The sequence below is a fragment of the Oncorhynchus mykiss genome, chromosome 13 (assembly GCF_057628025.1).
Source record: "Oncorhynchus mykiss isolate SJ-2025 chromosome 13, ASM5762802v1, whole genome shotgun sequence".
Lineage (NCBI taxonomy): Eukaryota > Metazoa > Chordata > Actinopteri > Salmoniformes > Salmonidae > Oncorhynchus > Oncorhynchus mykiss.
In genome coordinates this window covers 63,477,231-63,499,681 of record NC_143034.1, presented here as the reverse complement: position 1 = coordinate 63,499,681, position 22,451 = coordinate 63,477,231, and the positions used below count along the sequence as shown (strand labels likewise).

General features: G+C 41.8%; 2 protein-coding genes across 4 annotated transcripts in view; both read right to left on the bottom strand.

Annotated features, from left to right (window-relative positions):
- Positions 1-539: 539 nt before the first annotated feature.
- On the bottom strand, positions 540-14,616 carry samd9l (sterile alpha motif domain containing 9 like). Of its 3 annotated transcripts, XM_090197097.1 has the most exons (4): positions 14,374-14,616; positions 14,154-14,200; positions 6,773-6,829; positions 540-6,668 (listed from the first exon to the last, which is right to left on the bottom strand). In XM_090197097.1, exons 3-4 carry the CDS (start codon positions 6,774-6,776, stop codon positions 2,041-2,043), a joined length of 4,632 nt encoding a protein of 1,543 aa, XP_090053223.1. In that variant the 5' UTR covers positions 6,777-6,829; positions 14,154-14,200; positions 14,374-14,616; the 3' UTR covers positions 540-2,040. The 3 variants fall into 3 exon arrangements, with proteins under 3 accessions (XP_090053223.1, XP_036797421.2, XP_090053224.1); XM_036941526.2 differs by lacking the exon at positions 14,154-14,200 and having other exon boundaries at positions 14,374-14,562; XM_090197098.1 differs by lacking the exon at positions 14,374-14,616 and having other exon boundaries at positions 14,154-14,273.
- Positions 14,617-16,970: 2,354 nt separating this feature from the next.
- Positions 16,971-22,451, bottom strand: part of LOC110538772 (serine/threonine-protein kinase/endoribonuclease IRE1) — a 29,284-nt gene continuing 23,803 nt past the window's right edge. The window contains exons 15-22 of the mRNA XM_090197101.1: positions 22,238-22,427; positions 21,911-22,010; positions 21,328-21,527; positions 20,954-21,101; positions 20,146-20,273; positions 19,879-20,002; positions 19,091-19,158; positions 16,971-19,001 (exon numbers count right to left, since the gene is read on the bottom strand). Of these exons, the coding sequence (XP_090053227.1) occupies positions 18,384-19,001; positions 19,091-19,158; positions 19,879-20,002; positions 20,146-20,273; positions 20,954-21,101; positions 21,328-21,527; positions 21,911-22,010; positions 22,238-22,427 (1,576 nt within the window). The 3' untranslated portion in view covers positions 16,971-18,383. The remainder of the gene's footprint in view (positions 19,002-19,090; positions 19,159-19,878; positions 20,003-20,145; positions 20,274-20,953; positions 21,102-21,327; positions 21,528-21,910; positions 22,011-22,237; positions 22,428-22,451) is intronic.

Here is a 22,451-nt window from a genome sequence, read left to right as displayed (position 1 = left end):
GCTAAGGCAATGACAGAGAACCATGTCTTTCCTACACAATATTTATGCACAGTATTTCCATCTGAACATTCTGTAAAGTCGAACTCGACCCAGATGGATCCCATGACAGGACAGTGCAGACATTAATCATCTATGTAATTAGTTTGTATTCTGAACATAAATGTTAGATATTAATTATTCCTTACCACAACAGATAGTCAAAATCAATCATCCCTTACTACAGCGAGTTGTTGGCATAATAAGAACACATTTGATCCATAAACCTTACTGAGGCTTGTGATGAGACCTCTCTTACCAGGATGAGGAAGGTCTTCCATGTCCTCTAGTGGAATCATTTACTTATAAGAGTTGGAAGCAGCTGTTAGAAGTCTTTCTCCTTAACAAAGGTCCCTGAAATGTTGAAGGTCAAAGGTGAACACTGCGCTTCACTATGTAGTGATCTGTGACTGTTACTGCACATCCTGACAACAATGCAGTGGATTGTGAATGTTAGCGTTGGTCATATCAATTGTGAAATACAGTTGACTCCTGACAAAATGTTCATTGTTTTCAACTGCATACCGTTTTTTATTTAAACAGGGAGTCACATTGAGATTAAAATATATTTTACAAGAGAGCCTTGTACACATTACAATAAAAACAGAATATTAAAACAACATACACGTATAAAACAATAACATTCAGCACAATAAATAAAAACATCTAATAAAAGCAATCACATTCAATTACATAGAGATCCTCAATCAATGTAATTGTGCAATTACAGTAAATGAATGTAGGACAAAAACACAACACACTTTTGTGCTGAAATTAACAAAGATGTGCCATTAATAATACACAACAATGATTGGTCATACATCTACTATATTTGATCTGATTGGTCATACATCTACTATATTTGATCTGCATGCCTCATATTGAGGAAAATATTTGACTACTATTGATTACACTTGAGTTTGCAACAAGAGGGTAAAATATCCAGCTATGATTCTATGACGAGATTCTCACTTATGTGTTGTTGATGTCGTGGATACACCTTGGCTTCATGCCATTTTGGTCTTCAGAGAAGGAATGGGACATCTAGTTGATGTTGACCACTGAAGTTATGTTGACAAACCAGAGTTCATTTCCGTAGACTTTACACAATGGACACTGTCCATCACAGTTCTAAGTGTCAGAAGCATTGCACTTCAGCCTACATACCTGCTTGTGGGTAGTTTGAACTCAACTGTTTTCATTATGTGGTCCTATGGATTCATGGGACAACCATTAAAATGTTTATTTTCTATTTTTTCTACGAGTGAATTTCATGTTACTATTTTAGCATTGTTCACACATTTGCTAAAAGAAACAGTCACACAACCATTCAAAACAAACAAAAAAGTCAAGGCAACTTTATTAGGCATAACTCCATTTTTGAACTAGTCATTCTTCATACAAAAAGACAATATTAAGACTGGTTAGAAAAAAATACATCAAATGTGAAAATCCTATATAAAGGGGCCATTTCACTGGGAAAACTATCATTAAAATGAATAAGAGAAGTACAAAGTAGTTGGTTATCAAATACCACATTTTGGGCACAATACATATAATATTACACAGGCTTCCTGCATAAGACAAGATTTAATATAAAAAATATATACAGTATTCAACAAACAAAAACAGATCATGACTTCATAACTTGACAACACATTCCTTAATATTTTCAGTCAACATAATGGTTGAAAACTTGCAACAAAGCATTCAAACAGAAATAACTTTACACTTACGGTATGCAAAATATCCATACAATTTGCCTTGTGAAATATTTTTTTACAGGCAGAATTTAATTCATTCTTAAGACACTAAACTGAATTTTGTACACACACACACACACACACACACACACACACACACACACACACACACACACACACACACAGTCTTCCTCTGACAATGTGCTCTAAAACATACTCATTCATTGGTATGTTGGTCCAAAATGTTCAGGAGATATTCCATAAGACTCCTTTTCTGGCAGGATTTGTCTAAGTGGCGACCCTACTTTTTCACAGTGACGTTGTACGCAACAGGTCCTCTAAATGTGAACCCCAAGTAGAATGTGATGTTTTCATTGCCATAGGGCACAGAGGCTGCTTTCAGATGAGGAATAGTGAACTTCTTCTCTTTTGGGCCTTCAAGGTACACTATCCCATCTTCTGTCCACCCAGACACGGTCCTGAGAAGTTTTGCCATCTCTGGCATTTTCCACACCTCCCCACTGAACCACTTCATTCTCTTTTCTGAGATGGAGAGGATCTTTGTAATCGTTTCAACCTTGCTTTTGTGAACAATCTTGTCCCACCCACTTCCATTACTAAGGAAAAAGTGGGTGTAAATCCTTTTCTTCCTTTGTGGTATATCCTTCATTTTGGTCCAGTAGCTCCTTTTGAGGTACTCAACAGCTGATAGAACAATGTTGTATTTGGTCTCTTTTTCAGGGTCTGTGTCATGATCTTCTGGCCAGAAGAGCAAGATGAGCAGGAACAGAGCACTGGACAGGCACTTCCGTTTCTCTTTTGGGAACTGCTGACTGAGTTTCTGAAGGTCTTTCAGAGCAGCCAACTTTGGAGATTGGGTTGTAAGGCAACTCAGAGCAATATGAGCTGCTATGTAATTGACAAGATCCATTTGATCCAGCCTGGCCATCAGAGGGTTGCTGGGGTAGAGCGATATGATATTCTCTAGGACTTTGACTTGGTCTCTTTCTTTCTGGTCAGTCAGAAGGGAGAAGATTGAAGTTATATTCCCCCCACCAAGCCGGTAAATGATCATGCGTTTCATGAAAGGAGTTAAACTGCCAGGGTTCAACTGGCACAGCTTTGGGGCAATGCTGATAGAGGCATCACTGAAATATTTACCATACTCAGAGGATTTTCTTACCAACCATGTCATTGGATGGCTTATTTTCATCTCAGAGCTTTCAATTGTCTCCTCCTCATCTGCACTGATGTCTGTCTGGAAGTAACTCAGGTCCTCCGAGATCCACTCCAGGGCTTCATGCAGTGTCATTTGAAGGCCTTTCAAATTGATGTGAAAATTCTCCCAGGGCTTCTTCACTTCCTCAGGAATGTAATCAGTGAGAAGGTACTTCATACATTCTGAATGGCCATACGTTTTGCTTGAGAAAACACGCAATGAGAATACGAGCTTCAACAGACTGCAGCCAACTTCAACTGCAGCAAAAAAGCCACTGTTGTTCATGTTTTCAAGGTCCGAGATAGCAGATTTCTCACATTCTCTGAAACACTCCATTGCTTTCAGCGCAGTTTCAACAGCGTCTGCTGTATTTTCTGCCGTTTTTGGTACTTTCTCAATTGCTTTACACTTGGCGTTGAACCATCTTCTGTATACCTGGCCTTTCGTGTCAAGAATGTAAGAGTTGTTAGGCATTTGTTTTGCTGCTATCTCCGCCCAATCTTTTGCCTCTTCAAACTTCTCATGGGAGTAATTCAGGCGAGCAAGTTGCTGAGCAAAGAATGCATCTTTGTTGAAGCGTTTGTATGCCTCCTTGAGGAGCTCGATTGCCTTGTCAGGGGTTTCCTTTTCACTCACATGTTCAATGAGAGGAGAGAAAAAGCTGTTTGATTCATCACCTTTACTTACTCTGCAGCGTCTCATGAACAGGGCTCGCAGGAACTTCCCATAATCTTCTTTTCCAAATCTGTGCTCAAAAAGCACATCCTCGTGGAGAAGATCCATGGCCAACCCACTTTGCAGTTTTTGGTCACCAAGGAGCTGCTGAAGGATTTCCTTTGCAACAAGTGGATGAATGATTCGAACTGATTCAATGTGCGTCTTGTCATCTCTCAGATGTATAAAGACAAGTTTGGCCTGCTCACTCAGTGATCTCTCAAAAGCATGCTGGCGGAATCGATCCATATGAATGGTGAATACTAGCAGAGCTTCGCAATGGGACTGGGAAATGAATGAGTTCTGAACATAAGTGTTGAGCAATGCCACATACCGAATGAGCCGAGTGACAACCGCTTCATGATCAATGTCTTGCAGCAGATGTTTCACAAATTGCGCAACATACTCAACAATCTTCTGGTGTTCAAATTCTTCACTCATCAAGACGAATGTCAAAATGAATTCTGGCTGGTACTGTTCTTCAAGCTTCTGTCGTTTCCCAGCAAACTGTCTCTTCTCTTCTTTTGATAGTTTGTGAGTGACAGCTACATTCTGCAATGGTGAGTCTTTGCACATCTTCTCTGGGTTATGTGATCGCCTGCAGCTCAACATAATGAAGCAAGGTGTTCCTTGTTTGATTTTCTTAGTGTTGATGGCAAACTCTAATTCATTCCTCAGCTCATCAAGGTATTCTTTGTCACAGTCCTCAATCAGCAGGAGCACTGGGAGACATTTCTCAGGATCTTTTTCCTCATACTCTCTGAGCTGGACAGCATGTTCAGATACAGTGGCTGCGGAATATGACGGCTTCACAACAGCACATCTTAGGTCTGTCCTCTTGTTCCATAACACTTGCCTTCCCACTGTGCTTCCACCGCTTCCTGGGTGATGGTAGATGTTGATACTGTTCACAGGTCTGTCTACACCCCATTTCATAGTGTCTGTGAGAAGTTCGGAGACCTCCCTGTATGCATCCCTTTGAATTACTTCTCCAACAAACCTCTTCTCTGCAAGCCAGAAATTCAACCAGGTCACTCTTCCCCCGTGGTAGAACTGTCTTTCAATGTTTTCTTTTTCTGCTTTGATGTAATCATCGCTTGTTTCATCACAATGATTGACACTCAGGATTTCCAAGGAATACATCCTTTCCTCGTCACGAGTTTCAAGAAGGCACTGTCCTTTCAGGTAGATAGGCAAGTGTTTGGTGTCTCGAGATGTTACAGGTTGGATTCGCTGCAGTGTCGCATCAACATGGCTCATTTTCATCCCGACAACACTGGAACGGTTCACAGTTTCTGTTCCACATGAACCCTCTGCAAAACTTTGCCATTTCTGATAGTTATCCTCAGATTCTGAGATGCAAATTATGTCTTCATGGCCTTCCATATCTGTGAAGAACTCATAGAAGGTGTGCAAAAGTGGTTTCTCAACAGGGGATGTGAGAAGGAAGACCACCAGGAATGCTCCTTTTGGCAAGACCTGTTTGCAGATCAATGACACAGATTCCCTCAGGAGTGTAATTTTTGTTTTGATCCATGTCATCTCATCACAGGGGTTTTCATTCCCTTTGTAATCGCTTCGTCCGTTGCAAAATATCCAGCTGGTTTGCTCAAACAAATGCAAATGGCTCACAAATTCACCAATGCTCATACCACTTGATATTTTGTAGTTCTGCATGAAATGCATATTTGCAGCATGGTGCTGAATATATTTACTGCACAGTCCTGACAGCTTGGAATCTGTGTCAAAGTCGAACACACAAAAAATATTCATGTTGAGCAAGAAGTCAATGCTGCTCAAATCATCTGGTTTGAACTTGTTAGTGACAAGAATGTACCATTTCTCCTTTTCAATGAATTTCTTGCCACTGGTGATCAGCATGGTGAGTTTCCTTCCGAGGTCTTGGCAGATGTCCGGGGTGTTAACATATCGACAATGCTCAGCCTCTTCTCTTTGGGCATCTCTGTCTCTGACTCGCTGGTAGAAGTCATTTTGATCACTCACTGGCTCGGTTTTTGATCCTACCCTGCGATAGATTGTTTCCTTTTCATGCTCAATCTTGTTAGAGGACTCTTTGAAGTTTGGCAGGCGAACAGAGTACACTCGGTTCTTAACAATGCTTATGGAGGGAACAATATCAACCTCCACCACATATCTTTTTTCTGTGCTATTTATGTCCATAACCTCTATAAACCGAGGTGGACGTATGCACTGTCGCACATGCTCACTGTCAGAGCGAGAGAAACTCCTCTCAATGTGATCCAATGCATCAACATATATATCTTTCTCAGAAACCAGAACACCAATTATCTCACCATGCACATAGCCTGCATCATCCCTACTGTCCATCACACCAAAGTGTATTGTGCCATTTGATCTGATATTCATGCAGCCACTACCGAATTTGAGAACCTCTTTGGCAAATTTTGCCTGTAGTCTTGTGCGGTCCAATTTGGCAGCATTGTCAAGTGACTTGTACTCATGACAGGGAGATATCAGATCAAATACACCAGATTCAGGTTGCAGAACACTATGTTTGACATATGTGAAATCAATGCCTTCTTTGCCAAATGGCCGTGGCTTGCAGTCTCTCTTCGTGGTTAACACATTGTCCTCGACAGATTGTCCTTGATGAGTTTGTTTCTCTTCCTCTGAAAGACCTTGATCTGTCTCTGGAATCTGGGGAGCTGATCCCTGCTTCTTCTTTTTACTTTCCTGTTCACTATTGTTGCTACTTTGAGGCTTTTCCTTGCCCCGAGTTGTCTGTTTGGTGTCTATAAGCTCATTTCTCTTTCTGATGATCAACAGAGCTGGTCCTGATTTCATTCCAATCTCTTTTCTCAGATAGTCCTCAGTCAGTACAAGGAGAATTATCCCATCTACCTCTTCCTCATAAAGCTTCTTGATGTATTGCTCCTTCACTCCAATAGTTCTTAACCAAGAGCTCACGTTGGAGTCAGTCCATTTTTCAACAGGCAGTTCATCAGGTTCCTCTGCTGTAGAATATAATAGAAAAATCAAATAACTGATTTATTACCTATATGAAGTATTAGTAGAATATAAAAACATCATTACACCAATATCTCAAACTATTTCTTACCCATTATTGCACTTCAGTCTACGAGCTCACTGCTGTGTAGGGTCTTGCATAATCAGTCTGAGGAAAATAGTAACTATTAATCAATCAACTACATCATCTAAAATAGCACTGCTTGTTTTTCTACTGTGTGTTGCTCAGTGAAACATATTTGAAATTAACAAAACTACAAAAGAAGTACATCCTTTAGTAGGCTGTGAATATATTTTAAAAAATGTCTTCTTTCTTGGTAGCCCAGTAAGCAAAATGACCTTAAATGATGTTGAAAAAATATCTGACATTGGAACCATGTTCATTTTCAGTTGTGAAAGTTTAAAATACATATTTTAGGGACGTTGAAAAGACGACTCCTCTGGGTGTTGAAATGGTGTCTGACATTAAAGCCATGTTCATTTTCAGTTCTAAGTGAAAGATAAAAATCAGTATTTTTTGCTGTAGTTTCATAAGGTCAAATTGTAACCATAACCAATTTCACTGACATCTCATGTCAATGATGAAAGTATTATGTCTCAATCCCAAAAATATTTGTTTCTGATTGATTTATTATTGCTCTCATCTGTCACTTGCACTTATATTAGCCATTTCAAAAGCTGAAGAACTGGCAGTGATCATGTTCAAAGTTTATAGACACAACCAACCGAACACTAACTACAACAATATTCTCTATCGACATAATGTTTTAAAATATACACTTGCAAATAACACTGGGTATTATTCTAATGAGGTCCACCCCAAACAAGGCCAAATTGAGTTGGTCCGTCGGCGTTAATCGCATCTCCATTTTCTTCACTGCACGGATCCTTTTAAACACACGCATTTCCGCACGGAAGCTGTTAAGCACAGAACACAGCTACAGTCAATGCTTGCTGACGTCGCTGATGACTCTAGCCAAAATCATGTAAAAGTTATGCCCAATGTCACAGGAGCTATAATTTTTTCTTTCTGCCACTGCTTTAAAAAAAAAAAACTAAACTTTCAGGGCCAAATTAGAGCAAATTCACATTTTTTCAATAATCGTGATTAATCTCAATTAACTAACGCAATTAACTATTTTAATCGTTTGACAACCCGAAAGAATAGACATTTTCAACGTCCGTAAATTACATCTTTTAAACTTTAACTTAGAACTGAAAATTAACGTGACTGTGTAACGGATGTGAAACGGCTAGACGTAAGCGACATTAGACGTAGGCGACATTAGACGTAAGCGACATGCTTCCTTCATGAAACACAACTGCGGGTGTTACTCTACTCTAGTTGTCAAAGCCTAGATGACAGGCCGAGAAAGCTGCTAAATGGATCTAAACAGTGAACTGTTTTGGTCACACCACTTCCCGCAAACCAGCCACTTTACAGTGAGAGTGTTGAAGGGGCTCCTGCACTCTGGGCACTCTGGGTAGTCTAGAAGACAGAGGCAAATCGCATTCAGATTCTCCTCCTCACAAGCCATGCACAGCGCACCATAGTTTCCTAGAGGGCGGAAAATAGGCTAGAGACAGCGGTGATATGCTACATGAAGATGAAATTGACAACCATTTCAAAACAGAAACACATGCATTGGCTAAATAGATACATTGCTGCATTGCAAACATAAAAAATGTAGACAAAGATAAATTCATTCACACAAGGAACCCACAGACCTGTCAGTGGCAGTGTCCCAGACAACAATATCTAACCTGTTCCGAATAAATAACTGTTGGGTTGCAGTAGGACGATATTTGCAAATTGGTGTGAACGGTGTCATTAAACAAGACGTGCTCATATTATTTATTTTATGTACTTGGTGAGAGGGTCTTTAGCAATGTTAGCTAGCTAGGGTTCACCTATTTGGCTAATAGCTTCGCTAGCTAGTACCACCTTAGCCGAAGACAACTGCGTGAATATTGGTGTTTCTCCGGTCTTGAGTCTCATATCACCATAGCATCGTGAGGTGTACTAAACGAGAGAAGCAAGCTGGCCAGTAGCTAGTTGGCTTTTCAGCATTGTTGTGAATTAGCCTTCACATGCGTGATAGCAACACTACCTGAGCAGGTAGGGAACTCCAAGTTATCTAGCCAGGTGTATGCCACTATGTGCATGTAGGACTGCTAGTGTGGCTAGCTTGCTAGTTAGAAGCCTCACAGGTAATGCTAGTTAGGGCTAGCACAGTGTGAATGCCACGGCCATGAAGCTAGTAATGCATTATATAGCTAGCAACTGCCTTATGGCTAAGGTAACCAGCATATTGCTGGTCGGAGTGTGGGTTATTCACAAACGAGTAAACATAGGTTTTAACCAAACGAGAGAATGGCTCAGTAGGAAGCTAGAAATCTAGTCATGCTGAGGAGAGCTTTAATGGATGCAGTCACATCCACAAGGAAGAGAAGCAAGAATGACCAGGAATGTGTTCAGTACGTTTTTAAAACCTGGAATGTTCAATTGAACGGAAATGGCGCTTTACTGAATGACCAGTTAAAAATGGGGAGCGGTTGGGTTGTGGAACAATTTCAGCATTGCCACTGCCCGTAAAATAAACTCCATTTTTCAGGACCCCGTCTTTCAAAGATAATTCATAAAAATCCAAATAACTTCACAGATCTTCATTATAAAGGGTTTAAACACCGTTTCCCATGCTTTTTCAATTAACCATAAACAATTAATGAACATGCACCTGTGGAACGGTCGTTAAGACACTAACAGCTTACAGACGGTAGGCAATTAAGGTCACAGTTATGAAAACAGGAGACAAAAGAGGCCTTTCTACTGACTCTGAAAAACACCAAAAGAAAGATGTCCAGGGTCTCTGCTCATCTGCGTGAACGTGCCGTAGGCATGCTGCAACGAGGCATGAGGACTGCAGATGTGGCCAGGGCAATAAATTGCAATGTCCGTACTAGAGGTCAACCGACTATGATTTTTCAACGCAGATACCGATTATTGGAGGACCAAAAAAAGCTGATACCGATTAAATCGGCCAATTTTTATTTATTTATTTGTAATAATGACAATTACAATAATACTGAATGAACACTTATTTTAATTTAATATACATAAATAAAAATAAATTTAGCCTCAAATAAATAACGAAACTTGTTCAATTTGGTTTAAATAATGCAAAAACAAAGTGTTGGAGAAGTAAAAGTGCAATATGTGCCATGTAAAAAAGCTAACGTTTGAGTTCCTTGCTCAGAACATAAGAAAGTTGGTGGTTCCTTTTAACATGAGACTTCAATATTCCAAGGTAAGAGGTTTTAGGTTGTAGTTAATATAGTATTTATAGGACTCTCTCTCTCTATACCATTTGTATTTCATATACCTTTGACTATTGGATGTTCTTATAGGCACATTAGTATTTCCAGTGTAACCGTATAGCTTCCGTCCCTCTCCTCGCCCCTACCAGGGCTCGAACCAGGAACACCAGGAACACGACAACAGCCAGCCTCGAAGCAGCAGCATTGCTCCACAAAAGCCGCAGCCCTTGCAGAGCAAGGGGAACAACTACTCCAAGTCTCAGAGCGAGTGACATTTGAAACGCTATTAGCGCGCACCCCGCTAACTAGCTAGCCATTTCACATCGGTTACACCAGCCATTAGGCTGATAGGCTTGAAGTCATAAACAGCACTGTGCTTGCGAAGAGTTGCGGGCAAAACGCACGAAGGTGCTGTTTGAATGACTGCTTACGAGCCTGCTGCTGCCTACCATCGCTCAGTCAGACTGCTCTATCAAATCATAGACTTAATTATAACATAACACACAGAAATACAAGTCTTTGGTCATTAATATGGTCAAATTCGGAAACTATCATTTAGAAAACAAAACGTTTATTATTTCAGTGAAATACGGAACCGTTCGGTATTTTATCTAACGGGTGGAATCCCTAAGTCTAAATATTCTTGTTACATTGCATAACCTTCAATGTTATGTCATAATTACGTAAAATTCTGGCAAATTAGTTCGCAATGAGCCAGGCTGACCAAACTGTTGCACATACCTGGACTCTGCGTGCAATGAACGCAAGAGAAGTGACACAATTTCACCTGGTTAATATTGCCTGCTAACCTGGATTTCTTTTAGCTAAATATGCAGGTGAAAAAATATATACTTCTGTGTATTGATTTTAAGAAAGGCATTGGTGTTTATGGTAAGGTACAGTTGTCCAACGATTGTGCTTTTTTCGCAAATGCGCTTTTTTTAAATCATCCCCCAGCGTAGCATTGATTATATGCAATGCAGGACACGCTAGATAAACTAGTAATATCATCAACCATGTGTAGTTATAACTAGTGATTATGATTGATTGATTGTTTTTTATAAGATAAGTTTAATGCTAGCTAGCAACTTACCTTGGCTTCTACTGCATTTGCGTAACAGGCAGTCTCCTTGTGGAGTGCAACGAGAGGCGGGTGGTTATAGTGTTGGACTAGTTAACTGTAAGGTTGCAAGAATAGTTCCCCGAGCTGACAAGGTGAAAATCTGTCGTTCTGCCCCTGAACTAGGAACGGTTAACCCACTGTTCCTAGGCCGTCATTTAAAATAAGAATGTGTTCTTAACTGACTTGCCCAGTTAAATAAAGGTATAAAAATCAAAAATGTACTTTTTTTTTTAATCGGCAAAATCAGCGCCCAAAAATACAGATTTCCGATTGTTATGAAATCTTGAAATTGGCCCTAATTAATTGGCCATTCCGATTAATCGGTCGACCTCTAGTCCGTACTGTGAGACGCCTAAGACGGCGCTACAGGGAGGCAGGATGGACAGCTGATCATCATCGCAGTGGCAGACCATGTGTAACAACACCTGCACAGGATCGGTACATCTGAACATCACCCTTGCGGGACAGGTACAGGATGGCAACAACTACCCGAGTTACACCAGGAACGCACAATCCCTCCATCAGTGCTCAGACTGTCTGCAATAGGCTGAGAGAGGCTGGACTGAGGGCTTGTAGGCCTGTTGTAAGGCAGGTCCTCACCAGACATCACCGGCAACAACGCCGCCTATGGGCACAAACCCACCATCTCTGGACTAGACAGGACTGGCAAAGGTGCTCTTCACTGACGTGTCGCGGTTTTGTTTCACCAGGGTTGATGGTTGGATTCGCGTTTAACATCAAAGGAATTAGCGTTACAGCGAGGCCTGTACTCTGGAGCAAGATCGATTTGTAAATGTAGGGTCTGTCATGGTCTGGGGCAGTGTGTCACAGCATCATCGGACTGAGCTTGTTGTCATTGCAGGCAATCTCAACGCTGTGCGTTACAGGGAAGACATCCTCCTCCCTTATGTGGTACCCTTCCTGCAGGCTCATCCTGACATGACCCTCCAGCATGACAATGCCACCAGCCATACTGCTCGTTCTGTGCGTGATTTCCTGCAAGACAGGAATGTCAGTGTTCTGCCATGTCCAGCGAAGAGCCCGGATCTCAATCCCATTGAGCACGCCTGGGACCTGTTTGATCGGAGGGTGAGGGCCAGGGCAATTCCCCCCAGAAATGTCCAGGAACTTGCAGGTGCCTTGGTGGAAGAGTGGGGTAACATCTCACAGCAAGAACTGGCAAATCTGGTGCAGTCCATGAGGAGGAGATGCACTGCAGTACTTAATGCAGCTGGTGGCCACACCAGATACTGACTGTTACTTTTGATTTTGACCCCCCTTTGTTCAGGGAGACATTATTCCATTTCTGTTAGTTACATGTCTGTGGAACTTGTTCAGTTTATGTCTCAGTTGTTGAATCTTGTTGTGTTCATACAAATATTTACACATGTTAAGTTTGCTGAAAATAAAACGCAGTTGACAGTGAGAGGACGTTTCTTTTTTTGCTGAGTTCACGTCACCCGTTGCTTCAAGCCACACCTCGCTACACCCAACAAACTGGAGCAAACATACCTCAGTCTGTTCAAGAACATTCAAGAACGTTTAGGGAACACGTGTCCTTCAGTACAAACCGTTTCACAACGTAGCAAATGTTCAAGCAAACTGAACGAACCTCAGTTTACAGGCGAGTGGCTCCCTTTATAGATCCCCACAGTGGATGTGTCATAATACCCATAAAACCTAGCGGTCAAACAGGGAAATGGTTTAAATGATTTTTCCACCATTCGTTTTCCCCATTTTAGAAATACTTAAAACAAGGGCCGTGTTTTGTGTAGGCTTACCCTGGTGTGACGTTTTGATATTTGTGTAAATCTCTCTCAGACAAGGTGACTTTTAAATCAATACATTCAGCTCTATTTACTCTCAGAATCGAAAAAATGATAATTAATGACATCATGCAAGACTACAAATACATGCATGTCGCTCTAGCTGACACCTTTGCTAACAGGTATTGTTTTATTTTAAAACATGACCAAAACAGTTTTAAACAATTTTTTTAAATGTGACCAATTTATGCATTACTACATTTTGCTAACATTAGATAGTTAATTCAGAGATTCTTACCTTTGCCTGGATTCAGCAGTCTCGTCCAGATAGTATTTGTAGTTCTGTCGGATAGCCTCATTGGCAGCCAATTAGCATTTCATTTTTTTTATACCAGCAAATATATTAATAAGTCACCTTGTCCGAGAGAGATTTACAGTTATCAAAACGTTACATCAGGGTAAATTTACACATAAGAGTCTAAAATCCCCTATGGGAAAAATGAATGGTTTAAAAACGATTTGAACCATTTCCGTTTGACCTCTAGGTTTTATGGGTATGACTCATATTGTGGTACTCTTTGGAGGAGAAGCTCACCTCATTCACCACTTCACCTGTGTCTCCTGTAGTATCTGGGATCTACATCTGTTTATATTAGTTACTGTGCTGTTACTAAGCAGTAATGCATTACGGCAGTGTTACGTTACTACACCTAATAGGAAATGCACATGCGCACTGGGGTTTTGACTAAACGAAAACTAACTGTACTCCCGTCTCCTGCCTGGTCATTTCTCCACAACACAAATATTACATCTCCAACAGATGATGTTTGATTGGTTACTTTGGAAGATTGTGGACATGCCCATAGCTAGACATTGAAACTAATATTTGAAATATAACCTATTTCAAGACAACGAAGCTGCTAAAAAGTTTAGTTGATTATAAAATCACAAGGGAATGCAGGCCAATGCACGGTTTCAAATAAAATGGCTCAAGCCTATTAACGTTGGCTACAGTTAGTATTTTTAGATGTTCAAGAAACTCTTTAAGTAACTACATAGCTACATAGCCCACATTAGCTACATAGCCTGTTCACACTGCTATTATGCTTTATCTTGGCCAGGTCGCAGTTGCAAATGAGAACTTGTTCTCAACTAGCCTACCTGGTTAAATAAAGGTGAATAAAAAAAATAAAAAAAACATACATCGTTTTAATAAAAATTCAGTTTAATCTGTAGTCTCCAAAAAAAACAAATATTGGGTTTACCAATGAGCGGGCGAAGATGAACCAGACGTTGGCGGGGATGTTGTCCTCTGGAAAAAAAATATACTCCAGTTTTAGATTGCAGAGATAAGACTTCAATATAGTTTTTTTCCATTCAGCAGATACACTTTACACCAAACAGAAATAAAGGGCTAAGAATGTGTCTTTCCTTTGTTGGAGAGCACTCTCGACAAGCGTAGACTATAATTGATATAGTTCTCACCTCTTTAAATTGTTCCATTGCCGACATAAATATGTTTAGTTCTTAATTCGCCGCACGTCTTTCATGCTTTAGAATTTTCGTGTGATAGAAGACGACTCTTTTCAACTGGTAGATTTCTGCTGCTGTACTAGATAGCTGGTGTCGAATGCTAAAACGCTCAGTCACTCCCTAAAACCATGGACCCTAACTAACTACGTCAGATCCCGTAAGTTTCGTTTAGGAGAAAAGGAGAGTTATGACACTGGCAACTTGGCATGGACCCCCTCAGGCTTGCAGTGGAAGTCCGTTACATAACAGGCAATAATGAATATATTATGTTTGCTTAGTCCCAAAAATAACTGACAAAAATGTAAAGTTCAAAAGGCACAAATATAACGCTGATTTATTTGGCTTTTTCACTTAAAAACAGCTGCATATTCGTTGGCAATGCAAAATGAGAAAATTCTGAAACTGTGTAGTATGGACAGTACATAAAAACAGCTTACAAAATAAATAAAATATTAGAATATTACAGTTAAATGTAATACATTAAATACCTATTAATATGTTATTCACTGACAATGGATATGATTGAATAAAACATGTTTCACTGGATCGTCATTAAGGAAAATAAGATGAGAGAAATTAAATATAATTCCTCCATCAAAGAATGGACAAAGAAACTCAAGCCCATAACCCAGAATGTAAAGGGAATACATTGTAATCATCCTATCATGACTTGTAGCTGAACAAGTTTTAGTTATGCCTAGTGTGTCAAGAGATCAAGCAAACAAGACTTCGGCTTTAAGCCCTGCAATAAAAATAAAAAAAACACTATTTATTTGTGCCCGATGTACAGCACAACGCTAACAAAGATAAGATAAAGTAGAAAAGAAACACATGCTTCTACCAGTGTTCAATTCCAACACCCTTTGGAATATCTCTCCTTGACTGCACAGGAAGACAGGCACTGAAAGAGTACTGAGTCAAGCAGCATCTGCAGCAGCAAGCAAAACTATTCCAGACACATCTACCCTTACAGAGCTCACATACATAACACAGTATTATTTAAAAAAGGCATAATGGCCACATATGATTTTCATTGATCAAGCCATTATCAAGTAGTCACATATACAAAAATATACACCTCTTTACAGTGAAAAGGCTCACTGAGGGAACGTTGTACAGTAAAACTACCATGGTTGACTTAAATCTTCCAACATCAACAGAAGGATTCCTCCCTTGTATTGCCAAGTATTTTGTACTCAACAATACTTAACATAAGGCGGGACTCCATTGCAAATAAAACAGGTTCTCTCTGCCCACACTAGTTCATTTCCACCCTGGCTTCTTGATGCATCGGGGGACCTTGGGACGGTTCCATTCTGAGCCATTTTGTCTCAGTAGAGTAGGAAAGGCACTTGGTTTGGGCTGCTGCTGCCCTGTCGGCAGGTCCCAGGCTATGCAGGCTTGGTCCTCACCAGCACAGGAAAGAGCCACAGGGCCCCAGTATGTGTCCACTCGTAAGGCAATCAATCAATCAGTCAAATGTATTTATAAAACACCCTTTTTACAACCGCAGGTGTCACAAAGTGCTATACAGAAACCCAGCCTAAACCCCCAAGGCAACGCTCCTCTGTGCCATACCCATCACCTGGCTTTCAGGCAGGCTCTGTGTCCTGTGTGGCACTGGTGGTTCAGGATATGTAGGGGGGATTTCTGAGGGCTGGGTGGGCAACTGTCCGTGGAGGCAGGTCTGGCAGTGTGGATGAGGGTGATGTAGGCAGTACTGGTTTGACTGGTAATGATGTGGATGATACTGGCAATATGGTTGTGTTGTTGAGATTGATAGTGACTGTATGGGTGTAGAGTCTGATACGGTCACTGAATGTATGGGGTCTGTGGATGGAATTGTGCTCGACACCATCACAGGCTGTGAGGGTACTGTGTTTGACGATGTGGGTTCCTCTGGCTGCGACGTGTGTGTCTGCAGCGGGGGGGGGGGGGGGGCTCATGGTGTGTGTAGGGAGTCCGTTGGGAAGGAAGTGCCTCCTGTTCACATGTGTGCATGGCCAGGTAAGTGTGGCGCGGGAGGTGAAGTAGGTGACAAAGTCATCAGGGATGGAGCCCAGAGTCTCCTGGACCTCAGCTGGTAACTCCCTGTAATGGTGCTTCTAAAGGAGGGACAAAAGAAGGATTCATATTCACAGACATCTAAATCAGGTAAACACGCATAGGAGGCTGTTGCATAGAAAAGGGTCTGCATACATTGTTACACCAAATCATAATTCACCAACTAAAAGTACAGCTTTCATGGTTGGTAACAAATTCAAGTTAAAAAATGTTAATAGATTGCTTTTTATAAATGTTGTGCTACATTTAACTGCCGAAACTGCTGTTGGTGAAGTCTCTTCCTTCGTAGGTGTTGTCAGAGGTCAGCATGTGGGAGAAGTCGAGATCAGGGATGATTGATGAGTTTCCCACTAGTAATTAGAAGTTGTAGGTGCGTTCAAGTGGATTTTTTCCAGTCGGTATATGGTAAATACCACCTTCCCACTTGGTTATGAATGCAGCATTAGTCCCACAAGCTCAAAATATCTGCAAACTAACACAGTAACAGATATTAATGCTGATTTAATTTGGCATTTTCACTCCAACAATGGCAGACATGTTGGCAAAAGGAGACAATTGCAAAACTGAAAATGGAATATCATAAAACAAACTATTCTTGCATTCAGGATGGCATGTTAGAAATGAAATCTTAACAGTAAAAGGCATCGTCAGGCGAGACTGCAAAATAATCTGTTCACTTTTGCACAAAACCCTCTTCACTTAATTTTAAACAGCTTGCATTAGACAAAATACTGTACATTCTTGGGGTTTTTGATGTACAATGAACAGTACAAAAATAAACCTGAAGTAAACGTATTTCACTTAAAAAATAAAATATGAACAAACTATAACAGTTAATTGATGTAATAAATGAAGACCTATTTAACTGCCAATCATTATACAGACAATATGATTGAATAAAACATGTTGCATTGGATCATCATTCATCAAAGTTATGATGAGAGAAAACACCATTCTGACAGCAAAACCCAGAATGTGAAGTGAATGCTTTCTGTAAATCATCCTGTCATGACTTATAGCTGAACCAGTTTTAGTAAAGGCCTCGTGAGTCAGAGGTCAAGCAAACAAGACTTTGGGTGATGTCCTGCAATAAAAACACAAACAGATCACATATTGCCTTGTGCCTTATGTACAGCACAAAGCTATCAGAGATAAGTAGAAAAGATAAACACATTCTGCTTTTACCAGTGTTCAGTTCAAACACCCTTTGGACTATCTGTCCTCGCCTGCACAGGAAGACAGGCACTGAAATAGTACTGATTCAAGAGAGAAAATCAGCATCTGCAGCAGCAAGCAAAACTATTCCAGACACATCTACCCTCACAGAGCTCACTTACATAACACAGTGTTATTTAAAAAGGCACAATGGCCACATCTCATGATTTTCAACGATAGTCATTATCAAGTCGTCACCTATACAATAATATACACCTCTTTACAGTGAATAGGCTCATTAAGAGAAATAAGATTCCACAGTAAAAATACCATTGTCGACTTGTCTTTCAACAACATCAACAGAAGAATTCCTCCCTTGCTTTGCCAAGTATTTTGTGCCCAACAATACTTGAATACCTCACAATACTTGACATTAGGAGGGACTCCATTGCAAATAAAACAGATTCTCTCTGTACTACACATTACGGCCCCCACTAGTTCATTTCAGCACTGGCTTCTTGATGCTTCGAGGGACATTGGGACGATTCCATTCGGAGCCATTTTGTCTCAGTCGAGCAGGAAAGGCACTTGGTTTGGGCTGCTGCTCCCCCCCGTCGGCAGCTCCCAGGCACTGCAGGCCTGGTCCTCACCAGCACAGGACAGAGCAACAGAGCAACAGTATGTGTCCACTTGTAAGGCAATGCTCCTCTGTGCAGCACTCATCCACCACCCCTCGTCGGCTCTCAGGCAGGCTCCGTGTCCGGTGTGGCTGGATGTGGCACAGGCAGTATGTGTGGCTCAGGTGGGATGGGATCTGTAAGGGGGGTTTCTGACTGTGTGGGGGGTTCTGAGGGCAACACTATCTGTGGAGGCAGGTCTGGCAGTGTGGATGAGGGTGATGTAGGCTGTACTGGTTGAACTGGTAATGATGTGGATGATACTGGCTCTGCTGGTAATGTGGTTGGCACTGACTGTGGGGGGGTTGTTGTGATTGACAGTGACTGTATGGGTGTGGAGTCTGATACGGTCACTGACTGTATGGGTGCTGTAGATGGAATTGTGTTTGACACTTCAGGGTGTGAGGGTACTGTGTTTGACGGTGTGGGTTCCTCTGGCTGCGACGTGTGTGTCTGCAGCGGGGGGGTGGTCTCGGGGTGTGTGTAGGGAGTCCGTATCCAGGAGAGCTGCTCTGAGCTGGAGTAGTAGGGAAGGAATGACCTCTCGTGGGCACAGGTGCGCATGGCCAGGTAGGTGTGGCGCAGCAGGTGGGGGAAGCGGGAGGTAAAGTAGGAGACAAAGTCATCAGGGATGGAGCCCAGAGTCTCCTGGACCTCAGCTGGTAACTCCCTGTAATGGTGCTTCTATAGGAGGGACAAAAGAAGAAGGATTCATATACACAGACATCTAAATCAGGTAAACACACATAATTTAGCTGGAAAGACACCCATACCTTGTTTCTCATGGCACGGAGAAGATCTCTGACAGACCCTCCTTTATACGACCGGAATTTGCGTAGGTCTGACAAGAGAAAATACATGCAATGAGTAATCCACACAGTACATTCTAATAATTTATCCTAAAATGTATAATTTATCCTAAAAGTCTCATAATACAGCAAGATTGAAATACCTCAATGTCCTGGTTTAAAGTTAGATATCCTATAAATATAGTCTACCTGTCAGGAAATCTTCAGCCGACTAGTTCTCCACATGGCATGAAAACTAAAACATAACAACAAGCTAAATAGACAAATGACTGACATGCAAATTAAAAACTCATGAATGCAACAGTCACAACAAACCTTCTCTTACCATTTCTTTCACATACAGTGGCATATTAAGATTAGAACAACCCTATGAAACAACCCTATTCAGATGAACACTCAACAGGAAGCAAAGCAGCCTTTCAGGTTGAGAAGAGCTCAGCTAAATGCTGCAGTCTGGATTGACAGGAAATGCAAACCACATCCACAGTCACTGCATTTTATATCAATGACTACACTCACATCTCTTCTGCACTTGAGAAACATTAACCCTAACTGGGCAACTAAAACTGTAGTAGGTCATCATTTCTTAATGAAATATATACCCTTTAATTTATTAAAGGCACTAGCATAGTAGTAGGGTTAAAACTGAACTCAGACCACTCTCTTTACCAGTCTACACTCATGACATGGACAAAGTCTTGTAAGACTGGTATGTGGTTGTAGCTACAACTGATCTCAGTCCAGTCTCTTACCGGTCTGTAGAGGCACTGTGATGTGTTCCCTCCAGTCCAACTTCACCACGGCCCGCCCCCCTCGCTCCAACTGCCTTACGATTGGTCCGTCCAGCGGCTCCTTCTCTATCCTGTCACTCAAGTCCTACAGGGGAAACAAGATGAAATATGGGTTTTTATTTAAAAAAAGAAAATGTCGTTATTGGTAAATGTTCCGTTCACAGCTGCATCTCTATACTGATTTATGTGGAACAGTTTAATTAGAAAAGTATTGGATTTGATTGTGACCTGGAAGAACTGCAGCTGTTTCTCCAGGCTCCAGAAGAAGGGGTGTTTGAGCACGCTCTCAGCAGAAGGTCTCCTCTGGGGCTCCATGTTCAGCATCTGTTCTATCAGGTCTGTGGCCACGATGTCCTCTGGGAAAGACAAGACCAAACACTCTCAGTCACTATGGGGCAGTGTGGCAGAATTGGGGTGAGCCATTGTCACTTCTCAAGGGTTATGTTATTGTTCTGTGTTGGACTGTGATGTTATGCATTTCATAACTCCTGTTATGTCTGCACCCTAAAACAAGGCCATTGTGCTCTGGAACTGTTGCTTGTATAAAATAACTTGTAACAATATGATTGTATTATTACCTTCCACTGTAAAAGGGACATGTAGCCATTTATTCTTGGAGCTCCATCCCTGACTGAGATCAGAGAGGGATCTACCTAGCAGCTTCTCGTCTGCATTAAAGATTCACTATTATAAATTAGTCTCTGCCTAATCTTTGGATCAAATTTTCCACAACAGCGGTCTCTGATGTGAAACAACTGATTGTCAATGTTTGAGTTTGCATTAAACAAAATTGCAATAACATCAGGACATTATCTGTCTATAATAACTCTAATACTGCCTTTACCAAAACTGTCCAATGTAAACTTATTGCTCTCTTTGTACTTTCAAAGGCTGAACTGATGCTCACTAGCAAGGAACTACTGTTTCTTAGACAGTCAACATCCTGGTTCAAATCAAAGCACTTCCAAACCAATCCTACACCAACTTCCCCTCACCGCCTTCCTGTGGGTCTGAGAACAGGAAGTGATGTCCTCACCATGTTTGTGGGGCTGTAGCTGGTCCAGGCTGTAGGCTCCCAGCAGTATGTTGGCTTGCCTCTGCAGGGACTTGCCAAAGGGATGACATCCCCAGGACACCACATAGTAGAACACACAGCCTGCAGAGAAGATGTCCACCGTGCACGTCTACAGAGGAAGAGAGAGAGAGGTTGGGCGTTCAATAATGCCGTTCTGTTGATGGTTAGCAATCAATGTCTTTGATAAAGGCAAGATAAGTATGTAACAGTGAACTGCATTCACATCAATTTAAATTAGTATTAGACAGCGACAGTCACAGGCTTTTGTTTCATGACAGCTGCTATCTGTAAAATCAGGACCAGTCATGTGTCCAGTAGGGAGAGGGACCACTCACAGGGTTGTCCTTGCAGTCCTCACTGAGGACCTCTGGGGCGATCCACCCCTCGGTGCCGGGCACCCCGGACCTCCTGCTGAAGCTGTGTCGGCCCACCGCCAGCTTCTTACACAGGCCAAAGTCGGAGATCATGGCCCGCGCCCGACCGTGGGCGTTGGGCATGGACACCAGGATGTTGTGGGGCTTCAGGTCTCTGTGCACTGGGGACGGGAAGAGTGGAGAAGATCAGATCAGACTGGAAGAATAACCTGTAACCTAGGAGATCTTAGATGTTTACTGTACCTAGTCCAGCTGCAGTAGTCTTGTGAATCTTATTGAAAATATTACTGTATGGTAAGAACCTTTTTGTTCTTCATGAAAACCTATATTAAAACCTAGTGGGGCGGCAGGGTAGCCTAGTAGTTAGAGCGTTGGACTAGTGACCGGAAGGTTGCAAGTTCAAACCCCAGAGCTGACAAGGTACAAATCTGTCGTTCTGCCCCTGAACAGGCAGTTAACCCACTGTTCCTAGGCCGTCATTGAAAATAAGAATTTGTTCTTAACTGACTAAAGGTAAAATAAAAAAACATCTTGTGATTATTACCTATATTGAGGGAGTGCAGGTGTGCCAGTCCTGACATGGTCTGCTGCAGCAGCATCACAGGCTCCAGTCCATGCCGATCAAAATCCTGTCTCTCCACATACTGAAAGAGGAAACACAAAGAGTCTGCATCCAGTGAGTGAGTAAAAGTAACAAGAAGCAACTTTAAGAGGATGAATTAATTAATACATGAATGAGAGCGTAAGCTGAAAGGTCAGGAAGAGAGAGAGTGTTGTAGGGCTTAAGACAACTTTGGAGGGCCAGATACATTTGGCTCGTGGGCCGGGTGTTGCAGACCCCTTGGTTTGGTGGTCAGTGAGGCTGCAGTACCTCTTGCAGTGAGGCAGTACACAGCTCTATGGCGATGTACTGGAACTGGCGGTCCCTCTCTGTGCAGAAGTAACGGATGACGTTGGGGTGCTCGTCCGACTCGCGCAGCAGGTCCACCTCACGGTCAGCAAAGCTGAAGCATTCTGGGAGGATCCTCTTGACTGCCACGGCACGGTTGTCAAACTGACCCCTGGTGGACAGAGCAAGGGAAGGT